General features: G+C 40.3%; 1 protein-coding gene across 1 annotated transcript in view; it reads right to left on the reverse strand.

Annotated features, from left to right (window-relative positions):
- The window catches only part of LOC134622444 (murinoglobulin-1-like), a 33051-nt gene extending 19672 nt beyond the window's left edge, over positions 1-13379 (reverse strand). Inside the window, exons 1-10 of the mRNA XM_065470160.1 lie at positions 13360-13379; positions 11877-11975; positions 11617-11797; positions 11370-11523; positions 8476-8528; positions 8352-8372; positions 6943-7108; positions 6784-6868; positions 6534-6684; positions 1624-1747 (exon numbers count right to left, since the gene is read on the reverse strand). Of these exons, the coding sequence (XP_065326232.1) occupies positions 1624-1747; positions 6534-6684; positions 6784-6868; positions 6943-7108; positions 8352-8372; positions 8476-8528; positions 11370-11523; positions 11617-11797; positions 11877-11975; positions 13360-13379 (1054 nt within the window). The remainder of the gene's footprint in view (positions 1-1623; positions 1748-6533; positions 6685-6783; positions 6869-6942; positions 7109-8351; positions 8373-8475; positions 8529-11369; positions 11524-11616; positions 11798-11876; positions 11976-13359) is intronic.
- Positions 13380-16706: the final 3327 nt, after the last annotated feature.

Consider the following 16706-nt stretch of genomic DNA (forward strand, 5'->3'; position numbering starts at 1 on the left):
CATTCAGTGTTTTTTTTTTAATTTTTATTTTAATACTTTCTACATTGTAGGTGAAGCAAAGAAAAATCTATAAATAACTCTAAATATGTTTTATGTTTTAGAGTCCTCAGAGTAGCCGCCCTTTGCTTTACTGACAGTGCTGCAAACCCTCGGCCTTCTCTCAGTGAGCTTCATGATGTAGTCGCCTGACATGGTTTCACCTCACAGTGTCAATTGGTGGAATCTCCTGCCTTCCTAATGGGGTTGGGACCATCAGTTGTGTTGTGCAGAAGTCAGGTTGGTGCACAGCTGACAGCCCTGTTTGACAACTGTTAGAGCTCATATCTGAATGTGTCCCCAGGTGCAGTCACAAAAACCATCAAGCACTGCGATGAAACTGGATCACATGAGGACGCCCCAGGAAAGGAAAACCAAAGGTCCCCTCTGCTGCTGGGGATACATTCATCCGAGTCACCAGCCTCAGAAATCACAAGTTAACAGCAGCTCAGATTAGAGTCCAGATAAATACCACACAGAGCTCCAGTAGCAGACACATCTCTACATGTTCAGTGGAGACTGTGTGAATCAATGCATGGTCAAATAGCTGCTAAGAAACCACAACCAAGGAAAAGCAACAGCCAAAGGAGATTTGTTTGGGCCAAGAAACACAAGGAGTGGACATTAGACCATCTGTGCTTTGGTCTGATGAGTCCAAATTTGAGATCTTTGGTTCCACCTGATGTGTCTTTGTGTGACGGAGAAAAGGTGAATGGATGGTCTCTACATGCATGGTTCGCACTGTGAAGCATGGAGGAGGCGGTGTGATAGTGTGGGGGGGCTTTGCTGGTGACACAGTTGGGGATTTATTCAAAACTGAAGGCACACTGACCCAGCATGGCTGCCACAGCATCCTGCAGCAACATGCCATCATTTATTTTCCAACAGGACAACGACCCCAAACACACCTCCAGGCTGTGTGAGTGCTGTTTGACCAAGAAGGAGAGTGATGGAGTGCTGCACCTGATGGCCTGGCCTCCACAGTCACCTGACTTAAACTCAAAGGAGATGGTTTGGGATGAGATGGAGGGCAAAAAGGCCAACAAGTGCTCAGCATTGTTCACCAAATGATTAAATATGTGTTCATTCATAGTTTTGATGCCTTCAGTGAGAATCTACAAGGGAAATAATTCAATTCAATTTATTTATACAGCTCAAAATCAAAAAAACTGTCACCTCAAGGTGCTTTATATTGTAAGGTAGACCCTACAATAAGATTAATAACAGGTATCATTCAATTCAGAGAGGTCTATTAACACATAGTGAGTGAGAAAGGTGACTGGAAAGGAAAAACTCAATGCATCATGGGAATCCCTGGCAGCCTACGTCTATTGCAGCATAACTAAGGGAGGATTCAGGGTCACCTGGTCCAGCCCTAACTATATGCTTTAGCAAAAAAAAAAAAAAAAAATAGTCATGAAAATATGGAAAAACCATAAAATAAGTAGGTGTCCAAACTTTCCTGAGCCTAAAGGATAAAATCAGCCAACGGAAAGGAGTGAAATATGTCATGGCCTGGGTCTAGGGACCCAGGGCTCATGTATTTCCAGTGTATGTTTATGTTTTCCGTGTGGTGTTTTGGTTTGCTCTCCGTTTCTCCATGTGTCTCCCTGTGAGCTTCCGGAGGTGTGGGTTTGCTGAGGAGACTGAGAACCCGGAAGTGTTTCTGCTCCTGAGACAGCCACACCTGCCGCTCGTCGTCCTCTGCCAGCTGCAGCAGATTACGATCGTCAAGGGAACGGCATTTAAGACTGCAGCTGAGCTGAGGCCGACACGAGATCCTTGAGTCAGAACTCGTCAGTACTGCCGTGAGCTTTTGCATAACCTCCGAGGAAATAGATCTCCTGCTAACCTTCTGTTTTTTGTGTTACCAGGAATCTGGAGCGGAGTGTGCTTCTAAGTCACGGTGTGGGAATTGGAGTGTTTTGGAGTCGCAACTTTTCACTTTTCACGGACATCTGCACTGCGTGGGATTCAGGCAGAATCACCACGGGACCACAGTGCTGGGATTTTGTATATAGTTTTTTCACCTCCTGTAAATAAATCCACTGTCCTTCACTAAGAGTCTCGCGTTTGGGCCCTACTTTCACTGCCACTCCACGGTCTGCCATCACAGCCCGTGACATAATAACAGCTCTTAGTAATTAGACCCAGTTTTTGTAGCTGTTCAAAGGGTTTTGAAAAGTATTTTTGTATTTTGTCTTTACTCTGATTATAATGTTAAGTTAGCTTACTCCACCCATCCCCTAATAATACTGTTAAATTACAATGAAAAATACCCAAAAGGTCTCTTCTTAAAGTGCAGTTTGTCTCACATGTTTTTAAAAGATCCTGTGGGTGCCCACAACTTACAACAACATCATTATTTTTTTCTACTTTTTTCATTTTCCTGTGATTATATGCTAAAAATCTGAACAATTTTAAAAAAATGTTATTATAAAATGTTACCACATATCATTGCTTCTTTCTGCACGGTTATTTATTGAACATGCCAATCTTGTTTGTTATCTTGACTGACTTGGGTGTGACCACTATCTGGTTATTGAACATTTGGAATTCTACCAGCGACAGAACGATGTACTATAAATCTCTCTGTTCAACTTGACTAGATCACTAATTTATCTTGTGACAGCTTTACTATGTTGCTTTATTTGCAGTACTAGTACTTGTCTTTTGTTATTATATTTTTCTAATTCTTTATACGTCTCTAGCATCTGTTTCTTGACCTAACTTGTTCATACCCAGTGCAGCTGTCATAGTGAAATGTGTTTATTTGTTCTCAATTTTTGTGATTATAATGTTTTTTATGATTATAAAACAGGGTATTTCATCTAAATCCCATGTTGTATTATTGGCGCCTACTGGTGGAGCTGAGTATTGTGCTTTGGAGGGATGTTCAATTAAGGTGCATATGCCACCAGAGACTAAAGACTCGAGCCAGAAAAACAAGCTAGCTTGTGAATAAGGAGAAAAAATATGAACTGCAACTGCTCACAAATGTTTTGTAGAAAGGCGCACGTGGTATGGTTGTGTATTTTACTTTGTGTGTACGTTTTTTTGCGGTTGTAATTTTATTTTGCTGACACAATATCTGTGTTTTCATTTCTTTTTTCACTGTAGTTTTTCACGGTGTTTGCTGGCGAAGACGAGATTAAAATTTTGGTTAAACATCAGTTGGAGCATGGCCCTTTATTCTACACCAAACATTAACAATAAACTTCAGCAGCAGTTACACCCAAGTTAGAGAAAGCTACAAACTACTGCTGTGATAGCCATCATGTCTGTTTGGGGTTTTAGGCGTATCATGTAATGCTGTGTAGCAATCAGGGTACAGACCCAAATCCAGAACTCAAGACACAGAAGTGGGAAGAAAAACAAGTGGACGGTTTTTCAACACAGCAAGTTCAAGATAGTCCACTGGAAATACTAACTAAGGAAATACACTTCTAGGAAAACTGGAATCCCAGGAAACAGTGTTTGGGAACAGGAGAATAAACAGACAGAACAGGGAGGAAACACCTGTGGAACACTGCTAGAACTCAATGTGGAAAACAAGACAAGATGCATAAAACAAAGGACTGGAAAATAGAAAATAAAACAGAAAATAACTAAACATGGACTCACTAAAAGACGAGACTTGAAAAGTGCAGGAGAAACACAGGGAAAGCACGATTAACCGAGAACAGAACCCAGATGACTAAATCTACGAAGGCCTAAGAATATAAATACTTAACAGAGAGAGAAAACTAAGGATATCATGAACAAAGGACTAAACACTGAGGCTAATTACTAAGCTGACAGAAAATGATGATGGACAGAACAGAGGAACCAGACATGAAGTCGGTGAAACCAGCTTCCAGTTTGGATTCAGGAGACAGACGCCCTCCCTAGTTTTCCTTTTTGCTAAAGCATATAGTTTGGGCTGGATCAGGTATTTATGCTGAAATAGATCCAGATGTCAGACGTGTGCTCCTAGCAGTGAACCCCAGGAAGGCGGCCGGTCCAGACGGAGTACCTGGCAAGGTGCTAAGAGCATGTGCACACCAGCTCACCCTCATCTTCACCAGACTCTTCAACCTCACTGGATCAGGCAGCCATCCCATCCTGTCTAAAATCAGCCACAATCATCCCAGTGCCGAGGAAGTCTCCCATCACCAGCCTGAATGATTACCGCCCTGTGGCCCTCACACCGGTAATCATGAAATGCTTTGAGAGACTAGTCCTTCAGCACATCAAGGATTACCTCCCCCCAGAATTCGACCCCCACCAGTTTGCATACCGTGCAAACAGATCCACAGAAGACGCCCTCGCCACAGCCCTCCACGCTGTGCTGAGTCACCTGGAACAGCAGCAAAGCTACAAACGAATGCTCTTTGTGGACTACAGCTCAGCCTTTAATACTATCATCCCGGACATCCTCATCACCAAACTGGTCACTCTTGGCCTCCCCCCTCTCACATGTGTCTGGATAAAGGACTGTGTGCTGAGCCCCCTCCTGTATTCTCTCTACACCCACGACTGCAGTTCGACCCACAACAACAACCTCATCATCAAGTTTGCTGATGACACCACGGTACTCGGACTCATCTCAAAGGGAGACGAGGCAGCTGACAGAGAGGAAGCTGGCTGAAGCTGGCAGCTGGTGTTCAGAAAACAACCTGACACTTATCACTAAGAAAACCAAAGAGGCCATCGTCGACTTCAGGAGGTAAAGCACTGACTGGGGGGAGCACACCTTCCGGTTCCTTGGTGTCCTCATCTCTGCTGACATCTCCTGGACAGAGCGAGACTTTACAGTGTAGTCAAGACAGCACAGAAGAGGGAAGAGGGGAGAGGGGAGAGGCTGCCCTCTCTCCTCCCTGATGGACATTTATTCCTCCCGCTGCCTCAGCAGAGCAGCAAAAATCATCAAGGACAGCTCCCACCCTGGTTTCAACATGTTCAGCCTGTTTCCCTCAGGGAAGCACTACAGGTGCATCAGCACAAAGGCCCACAGACTCAAAAACAGTTTCTTCCCAAAGGCCATAACCACCCTAATTCCTCGCCGGTGGAACAAACAAACACACATTAAGAGGCTCTAATGCCTGTGTCTTAATCTCGCAGCGCATGTCACCTCTACTTGCGGCCCGCATAATGACGTGAAGAAATATTTTTAATAATTATTATTCAAAAGATAATTTAATATGAAGGCAACAGGCAGAGTGTTACAGGCATGGCCCTAAAGAATGGGCAGTGTAGTCCGTGCTGCAGGGAGAATGGACTGCCATACCTGTTATGTGTCTGTGAGCGAGGGAGGGAGAGAAAGGAGAAAAGTCCGAGCTGTCACGGAGCAAAAACGGGAGCTGGAAGCATGTAAATGTAATAATAACCACTGCAGCCAAGAAGAGTGCCTGACGAGCCCAGCTGTAAGTAAGTAACTATTAACTATTTAGACTCGACTGTACACTGTGTTCCTGTTTTCCTCTGAAACAATAAGTTCTGTTGGAGCAGCCTTTCAACTTTCCTACTGTTACTCATTTATATTAAGATTTAAACATCTAGTTGGTGTTGGTATGGCGAGTAGCCTCAGTAACAGTAATAAATCACACAGCAATAGTACATTCATGTAGTTGTAAAAAGCATGATAATAAGTAATCCAAAGTATTCAGAATACGTTACTCTCATTGAGTAACAACATACATTTTGGGGCATGTAATCTGTAATCTGTAGTGGAATACATTTTAAAAGTAACCTTCCCAACACTGTTAAGCAGCCTGTAGCCAAAACACATCCTTTATTCCCATTTCCTTCTTTGAATCTAAAACAAACGCCGACAACAGCAGGGCTTGAACTGATGAAAGCTGGCCTGAGAGAGTTCAGGCTGCATTTCCATTTGTGTCTGCATGTGTCAGTAAACCACTGTAGCTATTTCCCATGTACATGGAACATATAAACAAAGAGGAGTGGCTCAATATTTTTGCACTGTACCGCATTATGATGCCATAATGTTGCCTGCCAACTACTAAAATACTGTGTATATAGCACAAACAGACAAAACAACACTGTACTGTACCAGTAACTCAGTAAATCAGTCAAAACTGTTCAAATCTTTGGATATGTGTATATTCATTCAGCTTGTTTAAGTGTCACAGTCTGATCACAGTATTTTTGAAGTTTTCTCACAGAAATTGTATTCTTTTCTGTGACAGACATAATGAGACACACCACTTGCCTGAGCCCTACCAGTAATGCTAATTATCTAGCAGGTATTAGAAGCACCAACACAACCGTTGCAGCCATTTAGGCCCAACAATAACCACTTCACTCCTTTGGAGCTGACATGTCCATCCAAGAAAGATCAGTTGATCAGTCACTAAAAAATTCAAACGCATGGAGGAAACAAGTATGAGCCGGTTTAACTGGGTAGAGCAGGCAACCCGTATGCTGTAATGCTAATGCAGTGGCCTGAATGTACCCAAAGAATCAGAGAAAAAAGAGAAATATATCCATAACTGTACCTGCTTTGTCTCTGTGTGGCAGGAGCCACCCATCTGCCATAGGGCCAAAAGATCGTAATCGTACAGCGATATACTAAAACTGCTATACCTATTAATAGGTCGGCACACATTAACTGTAACACGTCCTGGTACAGGCTGTCCATACGTGTACCCTATTTAAATAAAAATAAATAAACATTATGAGTGGAGTTTGCTCTCCAAACTCCAGATTTTACAATACATAATTTGTCCTGAAAGAACTTTTCCTTACTTTGCACACACTTCAGCTTCAATGTCTTCCTGCCCAATAAGCACTTCTTCAGATATATTTAGTGTCACATCATATTTGGGGAAAACTGGGGAAAATATGAATGTCAGCATTTACACTCCATTACAACAAAGAATTTAAGAATAAATAAGACTGACTTACCATATTTCTCCACTTTGAAGTTGTGAGATATATTCCTCTCACCCACTGACACAATGATCTGGTACGGTCCCTCACGGGCCTCAGTGTCCAAGGAGTAAGAAAGCTGCAGTATTCTGCTATTGGATGTTTCATTTAGCCACTGTCCAATCCTGTTCCTATTAGGATCCTGTTAAATCAAATGGCAGTGACACCTAATTCAAGATTCAAGATTGTATGTAGGTGTGTCCTCGCTGTATTTTTTAACACATGCAAAATTTTGGATAAGCTTGACACTGTACCTGTCATCATGTTAACTTTTTGTGCAGCAAAACATCAAATTGCTATGCCTTTACATGATAAGTAACAATATTTGCAATATCATTAAAGACTGAGGATCCATATATTTCTTCCAGAAGTATAACTAAACACTGACATTTGCATTGCTACATACACCAAACAATGAAACCTGAGTCAAAAACAGTACAGCATGTGTAAATAGTAAAAATACATCAAAGTTGTAGTGATTAAAAATGGCTGACTTCCTCTTACCTGTGTAGACTATGTCATACTGTCTCCACTACAAGATCAGAGCCACTTTGATAAGTGCCCACTATAGAGATGCACAGAGCCCCCCTGTCTCTATAAATTTAGAGGGACTTAAAAATGACCTGTCTTCATTTGTAGCCAGCTTAGTCCCCTTGTGAATGTGAAGCACTTGTTTAAAAATGTTTAAAAATTAAATGATATAAAGAAACCTAGGCTGTAAAGACAGGGACGCTGTGGCTGTGTTTATGGAGTCATTAAATCAAAATTATTATTACATGCGAAATGAAAAGGCCGGTGTAAAAACACAATAATTCTTTTGAACATTTGTTTATTTGTTCATTTTCTGTAATACCAATTAAAGGAATAAAAAGCCGGTAATGCCATTGTCAACTGAGTCACAGGGCTTTCTAACTTTACTGGCAGTGCAAAGTTGTGGTGACAGCAGGGCTTGACTGGTAATCTGGTATTCTGGATATTTTCCTGTTGGCTGTAAGACCAGTACAACTCTTTGTTGTCAATATCATTATACAGGCTTACAGGCTGGCTGGAATGGCAGCTGCACCTGACCCTGCGAGCACTGACAGCAATCTCTCTGGTGTGTTTTTTTTTTAACACTACTTTTCACTTTTACTTAATAATATTTTAAAGTAATGCTACTCTTACTTGAATAAAATTTTTGGATACTTGACCCACCTCTGTATATATGCAACCCAATTTGTCCAATGTGAAACGTTGCACTGTCAGTGACTTGGAGTAATACTGCAGAAGCAGCATATGCAAGCAGTGAACGGGGAACAATCAAGTCTGACTGACTCCATGTGTTCAGCATTGTGTTGATGCATTTACAGCAGAGGTAAAAACCTTTTCTGGAGATATTCTCTTACCTGAAGTTCAATGACATCATACTGAAAGAAAGAACCAAAGACGGGCGGAGTTAAGAAATTGTTGTGTAAATCACTGCATCCCAATTCTAAACAGCATAATTAATAACACTGTTCAAAAACTCACCAGCTGATTGGCCGGTCGCATCTTATTATCCATGGCAACGACTCTGAAATTCACTGTGAGAAAAAGTTTAAAGTGATTATCTCTCTGTTTCTCTCCTTATACTTTAAAACAAAGGTCCATTAGGGTTGAGGCCATGATTGCTAAAATTAACAAAATAGACACATAATTACATAACTAATTAAAATTGAAATAATTAATTAAATATCTAAAAAAATGTATTATTAATTAAATTATGTATTTTGTTTTTCAATTTTTAATTAAATATTTCATGGTTGCTGTGCTGCAGTGAATTAATCTGTCACTGCAATTTATCAACAAACACAACATCAGATTTTTACCCTACATAGCAAGTCAATACAGATCTCAGATAATGGACTGATATGGATTGGTGGTAACGTGGACAGACTCGAAGGTTACACTACATAAAAATATTAAAAACACATTTAGTGACGCGGCAAGTATTACAAAATACTGCTTATGGTGTAGCTCCATCAGGTCCAAATGAACTGTGTGTGTTAAGCAGGGCACACTAAATAAACAGACACCAGGCCAAAGCATTACTTTGGACTCTGTCTAAATTGTCTCTGCCCCTGAGTTTGATGGGTGACAGGTCATTAAATATGTGTTGGAAACTGGAAATTAGACATAAATACCTAAATATCTGTTAGTGTATACTCAATCATCCAGGTAAGGAAAACCCCCAAAGTTGATTCTGTTCATGTGGACGTTTTCAGTGGGAGAAACGTTTCGTCACTGATCCAGGTGACTTCTTCAATCTCAGATGACTGCAGGTTTCCTCAATCGTATAAACAGTACATTTGCATAAATACTGACACAAGCACCACTGACTAACAATGGGCTGTTAGGTTCTGCACACAGAGGAAGTCCAAAGCAGAGCTCTGGTATCGTACCCAAAAGAAAGTCATTGGTTCAGGGTTTCCCCAAATTCAAATTCTTTATTGTCCCACAAGGGGACAGCTTTAATCACAGTAGGTGATGAGCTATAAGAGGACTTCCTAAAATCAATAATCATGTCTTTAGTTTTTAACACACTCAGTGAAAGGAAAGACTCATCACACGAAGCCACAAAACCATCTACAACCTGCCCATGGCCTGACTCGTCCCCCACAGGAAGACTGACGATCACTGTGTCGTCAGCAAACTTCAGGATGTGTCTGTTCGTGAAATTGCTGCGACACTCATTTGTGTACAGAATGAACAGAAGGGGAGAGAGGCAGCACCCCTGGGAGATCCACTAGAGGAGGAGAGCACGTCAGAAAGTACATGATTCACCCCCAAGCATTGTGACCTATTAGTTAAAAAGTCTGTCAGCCAGCCAATCAGACTAGTGTCAAGTTTAAAATGATTGTAAAGCCTGTCAGCAAGTAAGAAGGGTTTAATTGTGTTGAATGCTGATGAAAAGTCAGCAGATAATAACCTTGCATGGGTGTGAGGGGCCTCAAGATGCTTATACGAGAGATGCAGGCGTATGACAACAGCATCCTCCACACCTCTTCCTGCTCTACAGGCAAACTGGAAGGGGTCAAGATGGTGTTCAACATGCATTAAAATCTGCTTCTTCATTATCTTCTTGAATGACTTCATCACTAAAGAAGTCAGAGCCACAGGCCTAAAATCATTCGATGCCTTAGGAGAACTGGCCTTAGTAACTGGAACTGAAAACATCCAGATGAACAGAAACTTTTTCACATCATTCAAATAATTTATTACATTTTTTAAATGAAGTAATTAATATTTAATTAATGTCTATTGTATATATATATATGTCTATATTTATATCTATATCTATATATAATTTATTGAAATTTAATTGATATCACTAATATCACTAATTTATATTTTAATTAATGAGACATTTAACCTCCTAAGACCCGAACTCTTCCACGACATGCATTTTTAATTTCTCTTGGATATTTGGGCATATTGGGGCCCAATGAACATAAAAACAAAGAATTTCCAGATTTTTTTTTTTTTTACCTTATTTTTGTTTTTAAGAAAAATGAGAGCCACAAATGAGGATATTCATTTAAAATTTTGATGGAACAGTAGCAGTATAATGTCCTCGTAAGTGGATATCAGGCCCATGTAGAGCAAAATTGAGTATTTTGGTCTAAATAACCCAAAATGTGATGTCCACATATGTGGACGGCAGGTCCTAGGAGGTTAATTTATTATCTAATTATGTGTTTCATAGATTTTGGCACCCGTGGCCCGCCATATACTTCACTCATGTTTTTTTGTACTTTGAATTCCATGTTTGAACATAATTATTTAATTGTGAACAATAAAACTATTAAAGATAAAACCATTAAACTTTCACATAAAATGAATTTGACTCTGTAATCGGGGACAAAAAATAAATCATGTCTGAGTAATGCCCCTTAGCTTATTCCAAAGTTAATCTCAATTACTGTCTAATTCTCCATCACAGCGAAGGTCTCAAAATGGAAAATATAACTTGGCCTTTGCTCTTTGGGGGAAGTTGTGCACTCTGAGTATTCTGCATGTTTTATTTTGCATTACTGTGAAATACAACTACATACCATTCAGACGTTGTCACTGGCTGTCTTTGTTGCAATGTGAAGTTCTTCATTAGTGTGAGCTAAACATGAAGCTTGTGGGAATTTTTTTAAATAGTTCTGTTCAAAGATGGACTCAAAGTGCGAACAAACATCTCGGTCAACGGACGTTTAAAATATGGTGAAAAGCATTTGCTATATGAACCAAACATTTCACATCAATTACTGTATGTGTGTCCAAATTTTACACCATAAAACTTGTTATACAAATTGGAGATGGTGGAGCAGCTGGCTCATGATGATTTGATATGGAATGAACTATGTGTCATATATAAAATAACAGCACATTGTTACCTTTTTGTCCAGGGAGGTAGATGGGTTTGTCTGTTTGGATGAATGTGAAGGTATCAGACGCTCGGATCATCACTTTTCTGACTTGTTTGGAGTAAAATGTGTCTCCTCGTACCTCCACCTGAAAGTCTTGCACCTCCTTTTGTACCAAAGGAGCCTGGGACAGTGGGATATTTAGATAGTCATTTAAGCCAATAATGCTATAAAAACTAACAAACACACTTTGTGTGTGAAAGTGCTGGTTGCCAACCTTAAACTGAACACAGGTTTGAAATGCTTCATTTGACGTATGTGTGAATAAGGTCGTGTTCTTCTCTCGGGACTTCAAAGTGACAGTCATGACCAGAGTCCCACTGGGCTGTCGGAGAGTTGCACAGAATTTGGCCTCAGCTCCAGCTTCAATAACTGCAGGAATGGCCACCAGGTACTGGCTGCATACAGCATCGCACATACAGCAGTTACTGCAGTGAACAACTCACACAGACAAAAACACGCTGAAGACAAACTCACGGTTCAGCCACTGCTTGATCCACATGCATCCAGCTCAGGAGGACACACAGAGTGCAGCTCAGGATCCAGAGACGGTCCATGACTGGTTGTGACAATCCTCTGTGTCACCTCCTGCTAAATATTGGCCGACACAGATCATCCCCACCCACATACACTGTAACAGCCACGTGTTTGAAACACACTCATGTACTCTGATCTCCACAAAGTCAATCACTTACACATTTACAGTTCAAAATCCAAATCCTGCTTTCAGCACTGAACACTAAACTATAGACAACACTAAAGTTTGTCGTTCAGTGTAAAACATTACAGTAACATACAGTGCTCCGATTTTAACAGTGCTAAATCACCTCCAAATTTAATTTGGCTTTTACAAAAAATGTTATTTCTATTCTGTATGTGTCCATGTTTGACTTAACATCAGTGCTGGGATACACCGCTGTAGCCTGTAACTACTGATATTTTCTAAAATCACTGGGAGTTACAGTAGGTGTAACTCCCTTTACCTAGTGTGGGATGTCTGACTGTGCCATGTTTTTGACCTTATTTTACAGGAAAGACTAAACAAATGTTTGTGTAGTGATAACAGGCTCAAAAAGAGCTGGTGGATTCATCAGTGAAGGCACAGTCTGCTATACACACTTTAAGACAAATATGACAATGTTTCTGTAAGAATTCAAAATGAATCATGTTAAACAGCTTTTGTTGCACTTTGGTAAACAACACAGATCAAACTTCAGCCACTGAAATAACTGCAGTGACAGTCACACTGCTGCTGTGGATGGAAATGTAGTCTGGTGTTTAAACTGTAACATTGCTGAGAATGAGTCATTATCTCTGACCCTCTGGACCCAGCAGTATTACCCCATGTTATTCTATTTGCCTTGTTTGATTTGCCTTTACGGGAAAAGGATTTTTGTTTGTTCTGTCTCACTAAGGCGCTGTGGGGGGCATGCTTTACACACATACAGATGTGTTAATCCATAAATGTTAATACAGTTTGTTAATACTTGTTAACAAATGCAGAAAATAAAGTTTGTTTAAAAACAGTTAAATGAAAGACTGGAGTCTGTACTGATATACTGAATATTTGCTGCTGTTATCATATTATTAGATATTTATTATGATACATTTATTTATGACACATGTTTATTTATCACGGTTAAAGCGCTGGAACGTGTGACCAAGGACCCTAAACAGCATGCTCATTTAAATTGTGACAAACTTCATAAATGTGGGTGAAAAATTCAGTTGGATTGTCTCCAATTTTAACAGCTCAACAATGTTCTCTTATAAATTTTACTACACAAAGGAATTCTGTAATAAAGTCCTTTAAGCCAAATTAATACTTTTATGAAATCAATTTTAAAACAGTGAATGCCAAGTTTTATTTCGTGCACGTTAGTTAATTAAAACACGAAGGGTGTTTGTTAGGCAGAAAAGCAGCTCCAGCACCCACATTACTGATATCCACCAGTATTACCTCATGAGGAGCTGGAGCATTTCTTAGGCACAAATGCATAACCTTGTATGAGTAACTCTGGACGAAAGCAATGACTTTAGTCATGTGTCGGTCGCGAACGAAACTCATCTTAGAGCCGATTTTTTTTTTTTCTTTCTCTCACCCTCTCTCTCGCACTTTTTTCCGCTTCACTCCACACGTGAGCCTTGTGCTTGCGCTGAGCAGAGGGGGGAGGGGCGGTAGTTACACTGGCAGTAGCACAGGAACAGAATAGTGATGGGAATTCCGACTCTTTCGGCTTGACTCACTAAAAAGAGACGGCTCTTTCGGCTCTGAACCAGCTTTTCAGGTTGTTTTGTTGCTTTAATTAATGTATTATCAACAACAATATAAAATTATGCACAAAAGGAATTACTAATGTAAAAAAAAGTGGTTTTATTTATATATGTTTATATATAAATATATACGGTGGCCCCTTGAGACCAAGCACGTGCAAACTCCAAAAAGCTAATACAAACTAAAACACATTTCTAGCGTTAACTGAACTTCCAAAGCACAGCTACGTAGATCACTTAAATTACACAATTGAAAGCATATGTGTATTGTTTGTGTATTCATACACAAGCACTCATATATATTCAAATAATTTAAAAAAATGTTCATTTACCTGTTACTACCACACACCAGATCCGGTCGTTGGTACTTCCTGGCTTGTGTAGCCACTAGGTAACAAAGCTCAACACTGCACCTAGCATCCTGGAGCACTTCTGTTGTGTTTAAGAATTTGTTCGTGCTTCTGAGTTCGTACGTGTTTTGCAGTTTTTGCGTATTTTGGAGTTTTTACGTGCTTCAGAGTTCGTACGTGTTTTGGAGTTTTTGCGTATTTTGGAGTTTTTACGTGCTTCTGACTTTTTACGTGCTTCTGAGTTTTTACGTGTTTTGGAGTTTGTAAATACTTTTATTTACTTACTCCACATAAAATGTAATAAATAAATCATATAATACAAAAACCAACGATTCACATTTCAACTTTTAACTATTTAAATTTTCAGCTTTTTCCTTTTAAACAAAATTAAAGTGAAACAACACAAAACACTGCAAACCACAACACAATTAAATATAAATTAAAATATGAAAACGAAAAGAAGATGCATATTCTCTGTCATATGGGCCTGCATGAAAAAACTTTCTGAATCCTTTATCATCCGCAACGGAAAATAGTTGTGGATGATTACTATACCTTCCTAATGTGACGTTGTTGTCCCTGGCTCTCTTTCTCTCTCTCTCCTGCTCTGTTACTGTGCTACTGTGAGTGTAACTACCACCCCTCTATGGCGTTATTTTTGTTTTTTTTTTTTTTTTTTGTGCCACTATTCCGAGCGCAGGTTATAAAAATGTGCAGGTGCAAGTGTTGCATTTTGAGAAGAAATTTATTTTGGCTCCATCTTATCTCTCTTTAACAAAAATAATCCAAGTCGACCCCTCAGGTCTGCAGATAAGCAGCTTCTGACCAGAACTAGCCGTAAAAACAGAGGTGAGCTTTATCGATGGCTGCAGCCAAACTCTGGAACAGTCGCCCTTCACATCAGGTCGTCAACAACACTCGACATGTTTAAAACCCGGTTGGAAACACATTTGTACTCTGTAGCTTTCAATTCTGACGAGTCTTTATAGTAATTACTGTGTATGTTTCCTATTTTATCTCTACTCTGTGCAGCACTTTGGCTCAAGCTGTTTTTAAATGTGCTGATAAATAAATGTAGATTTCTTTGAATAAAACAGTGGAGCCGAGCTTTGAGCTCAGTGTCTAACAGTGTGTGTATGAGAGCCATGTAATGTCCATGTGTGCATGCTGACTGCTCTGACCCCTCCTCCTTTCAGGGTGGAGCCTGCTGGAGTCCGATGGTTGAGACCAGGTCTGAGGAAGTGTAAGTGTGTTTTTAATGGGATTCATGAAAACAAAGCAGCACACATTCAACCATCTTCATCATGTCAGGAGTCATCATCAAAGTGTCAATCAATGAACAGATGATGGATCAATAACTGCAGCTGGATTGTGTTTGTTCTCTCCATCAGATTCCTGTCAACTCACAATCGACACAAACACAGTGAACACAAACCTCCAACTGTCTGACAACAACAGGAAGGTGACACATGTGGAGGAGGTTCAGTCATATCCTGATCATCCAGACAGATTTGATGTTGTTCCTCAGCTGCTGTGTAGAAATGGTCTGACTGGTCGCTGTTACTGGGAGGTCGAGTGGAGAGGAGAGGTTTCTATATCAGTGAGTTACAGAAGCATCAGAAGGAAAGGAGGCAGTGAAGACTGTGTGTTTGGATACAATGATCAGTCCTGGAGTCTGAGCTGCTCTGATGATGGTCCTCGTTGTGTCTGGCACAATAACAGAGGAACATCCATCTCCTCCTCCTCCTCCTCCTCCTCTTCCTCCTCTGTCTCTAACAGAGCAGCAGTGTATGTGGACTGTCCTGCTGGCACTCTGTCCTTCTACAGAGTCTCCTCTGACACTCTGATCCACCTCCACACTTTCAACACCACATTCACTCAAACTCTTTATCCTGGGTTTATGTTCTGGTCTCCTGGTTCCTCAGTGTCCCTGTGCTGAGTGTAAAGAGTGTCTCCTGTTAGAGAAACACTCTGACTGTTGAACAGATAGTTCAGTCTGTACATGTCTGTCTCTTTCACTCACAAACACGTTTTCACATTCATGGATTCAATCAGTTGATGTTTGAAACTCTTCTAAATGATTCCTTGTAAACTTCTTCAGTCACAAACAAACAGGAAGTGATGTCACATGTGTTCCTGTCCACACAGCAGAATGAGTCTATTGCTGACAGTGATGTACAAACAGAGTGAGCATTTCTGAGGCCCAAAATAAACTGAGTAGTTCACTGAATGAACACTGTGAGCTCAGTTCCTTCATCATTAGTATGGATTATATATGTATATGTATTATATTAGTATCATATATATCAGGTGCTGCTGGTTTCAGTCATTGTGCAAATGTGCTGTTTGTAAGGTTGTAAAGCTGCAGTCAGCTGAGACTGAAGAAGTCACCTGATCAGTGAGCAAATGTGAAAACGTCCAGATGAACAGAATCAACCTTTTGGGATCAGCCAGCAATGCAGCATCATTGTTGTTCAGGTTCAGAGGTTTGCAGGAATGAACTGATGACCAGAAACAGCTGCAGAGTCCAATCAAATACCAGCTGGAGTTCAGCTGCATTTGAAGAAGTCAAAGAAAAGTAAGGATGGCAAAGGGCCATGTTTTCTTCCAAAGAACTGAAAACATGGTCGACGCCTCATTAGAAGAATCATCTGGACATTTGTGAGGAACTCTAACCAAGAAA

This window comes from Pelmatolapia mariae, linkage group LG3_W (genome assembly GCF_036321145.2).
Source record: "Pelmatolapia mariae isolate MD_Pm_ZW linkage group LG3_W, Pm_UMD_F_2, whole genome shotgun sequence".
NCBI lineage: Eukaryota > Metazoa > Chordata > Actinopteri > Cichliformes > Cichlidae > Pelmatolapia > Pelmatolapia mariae.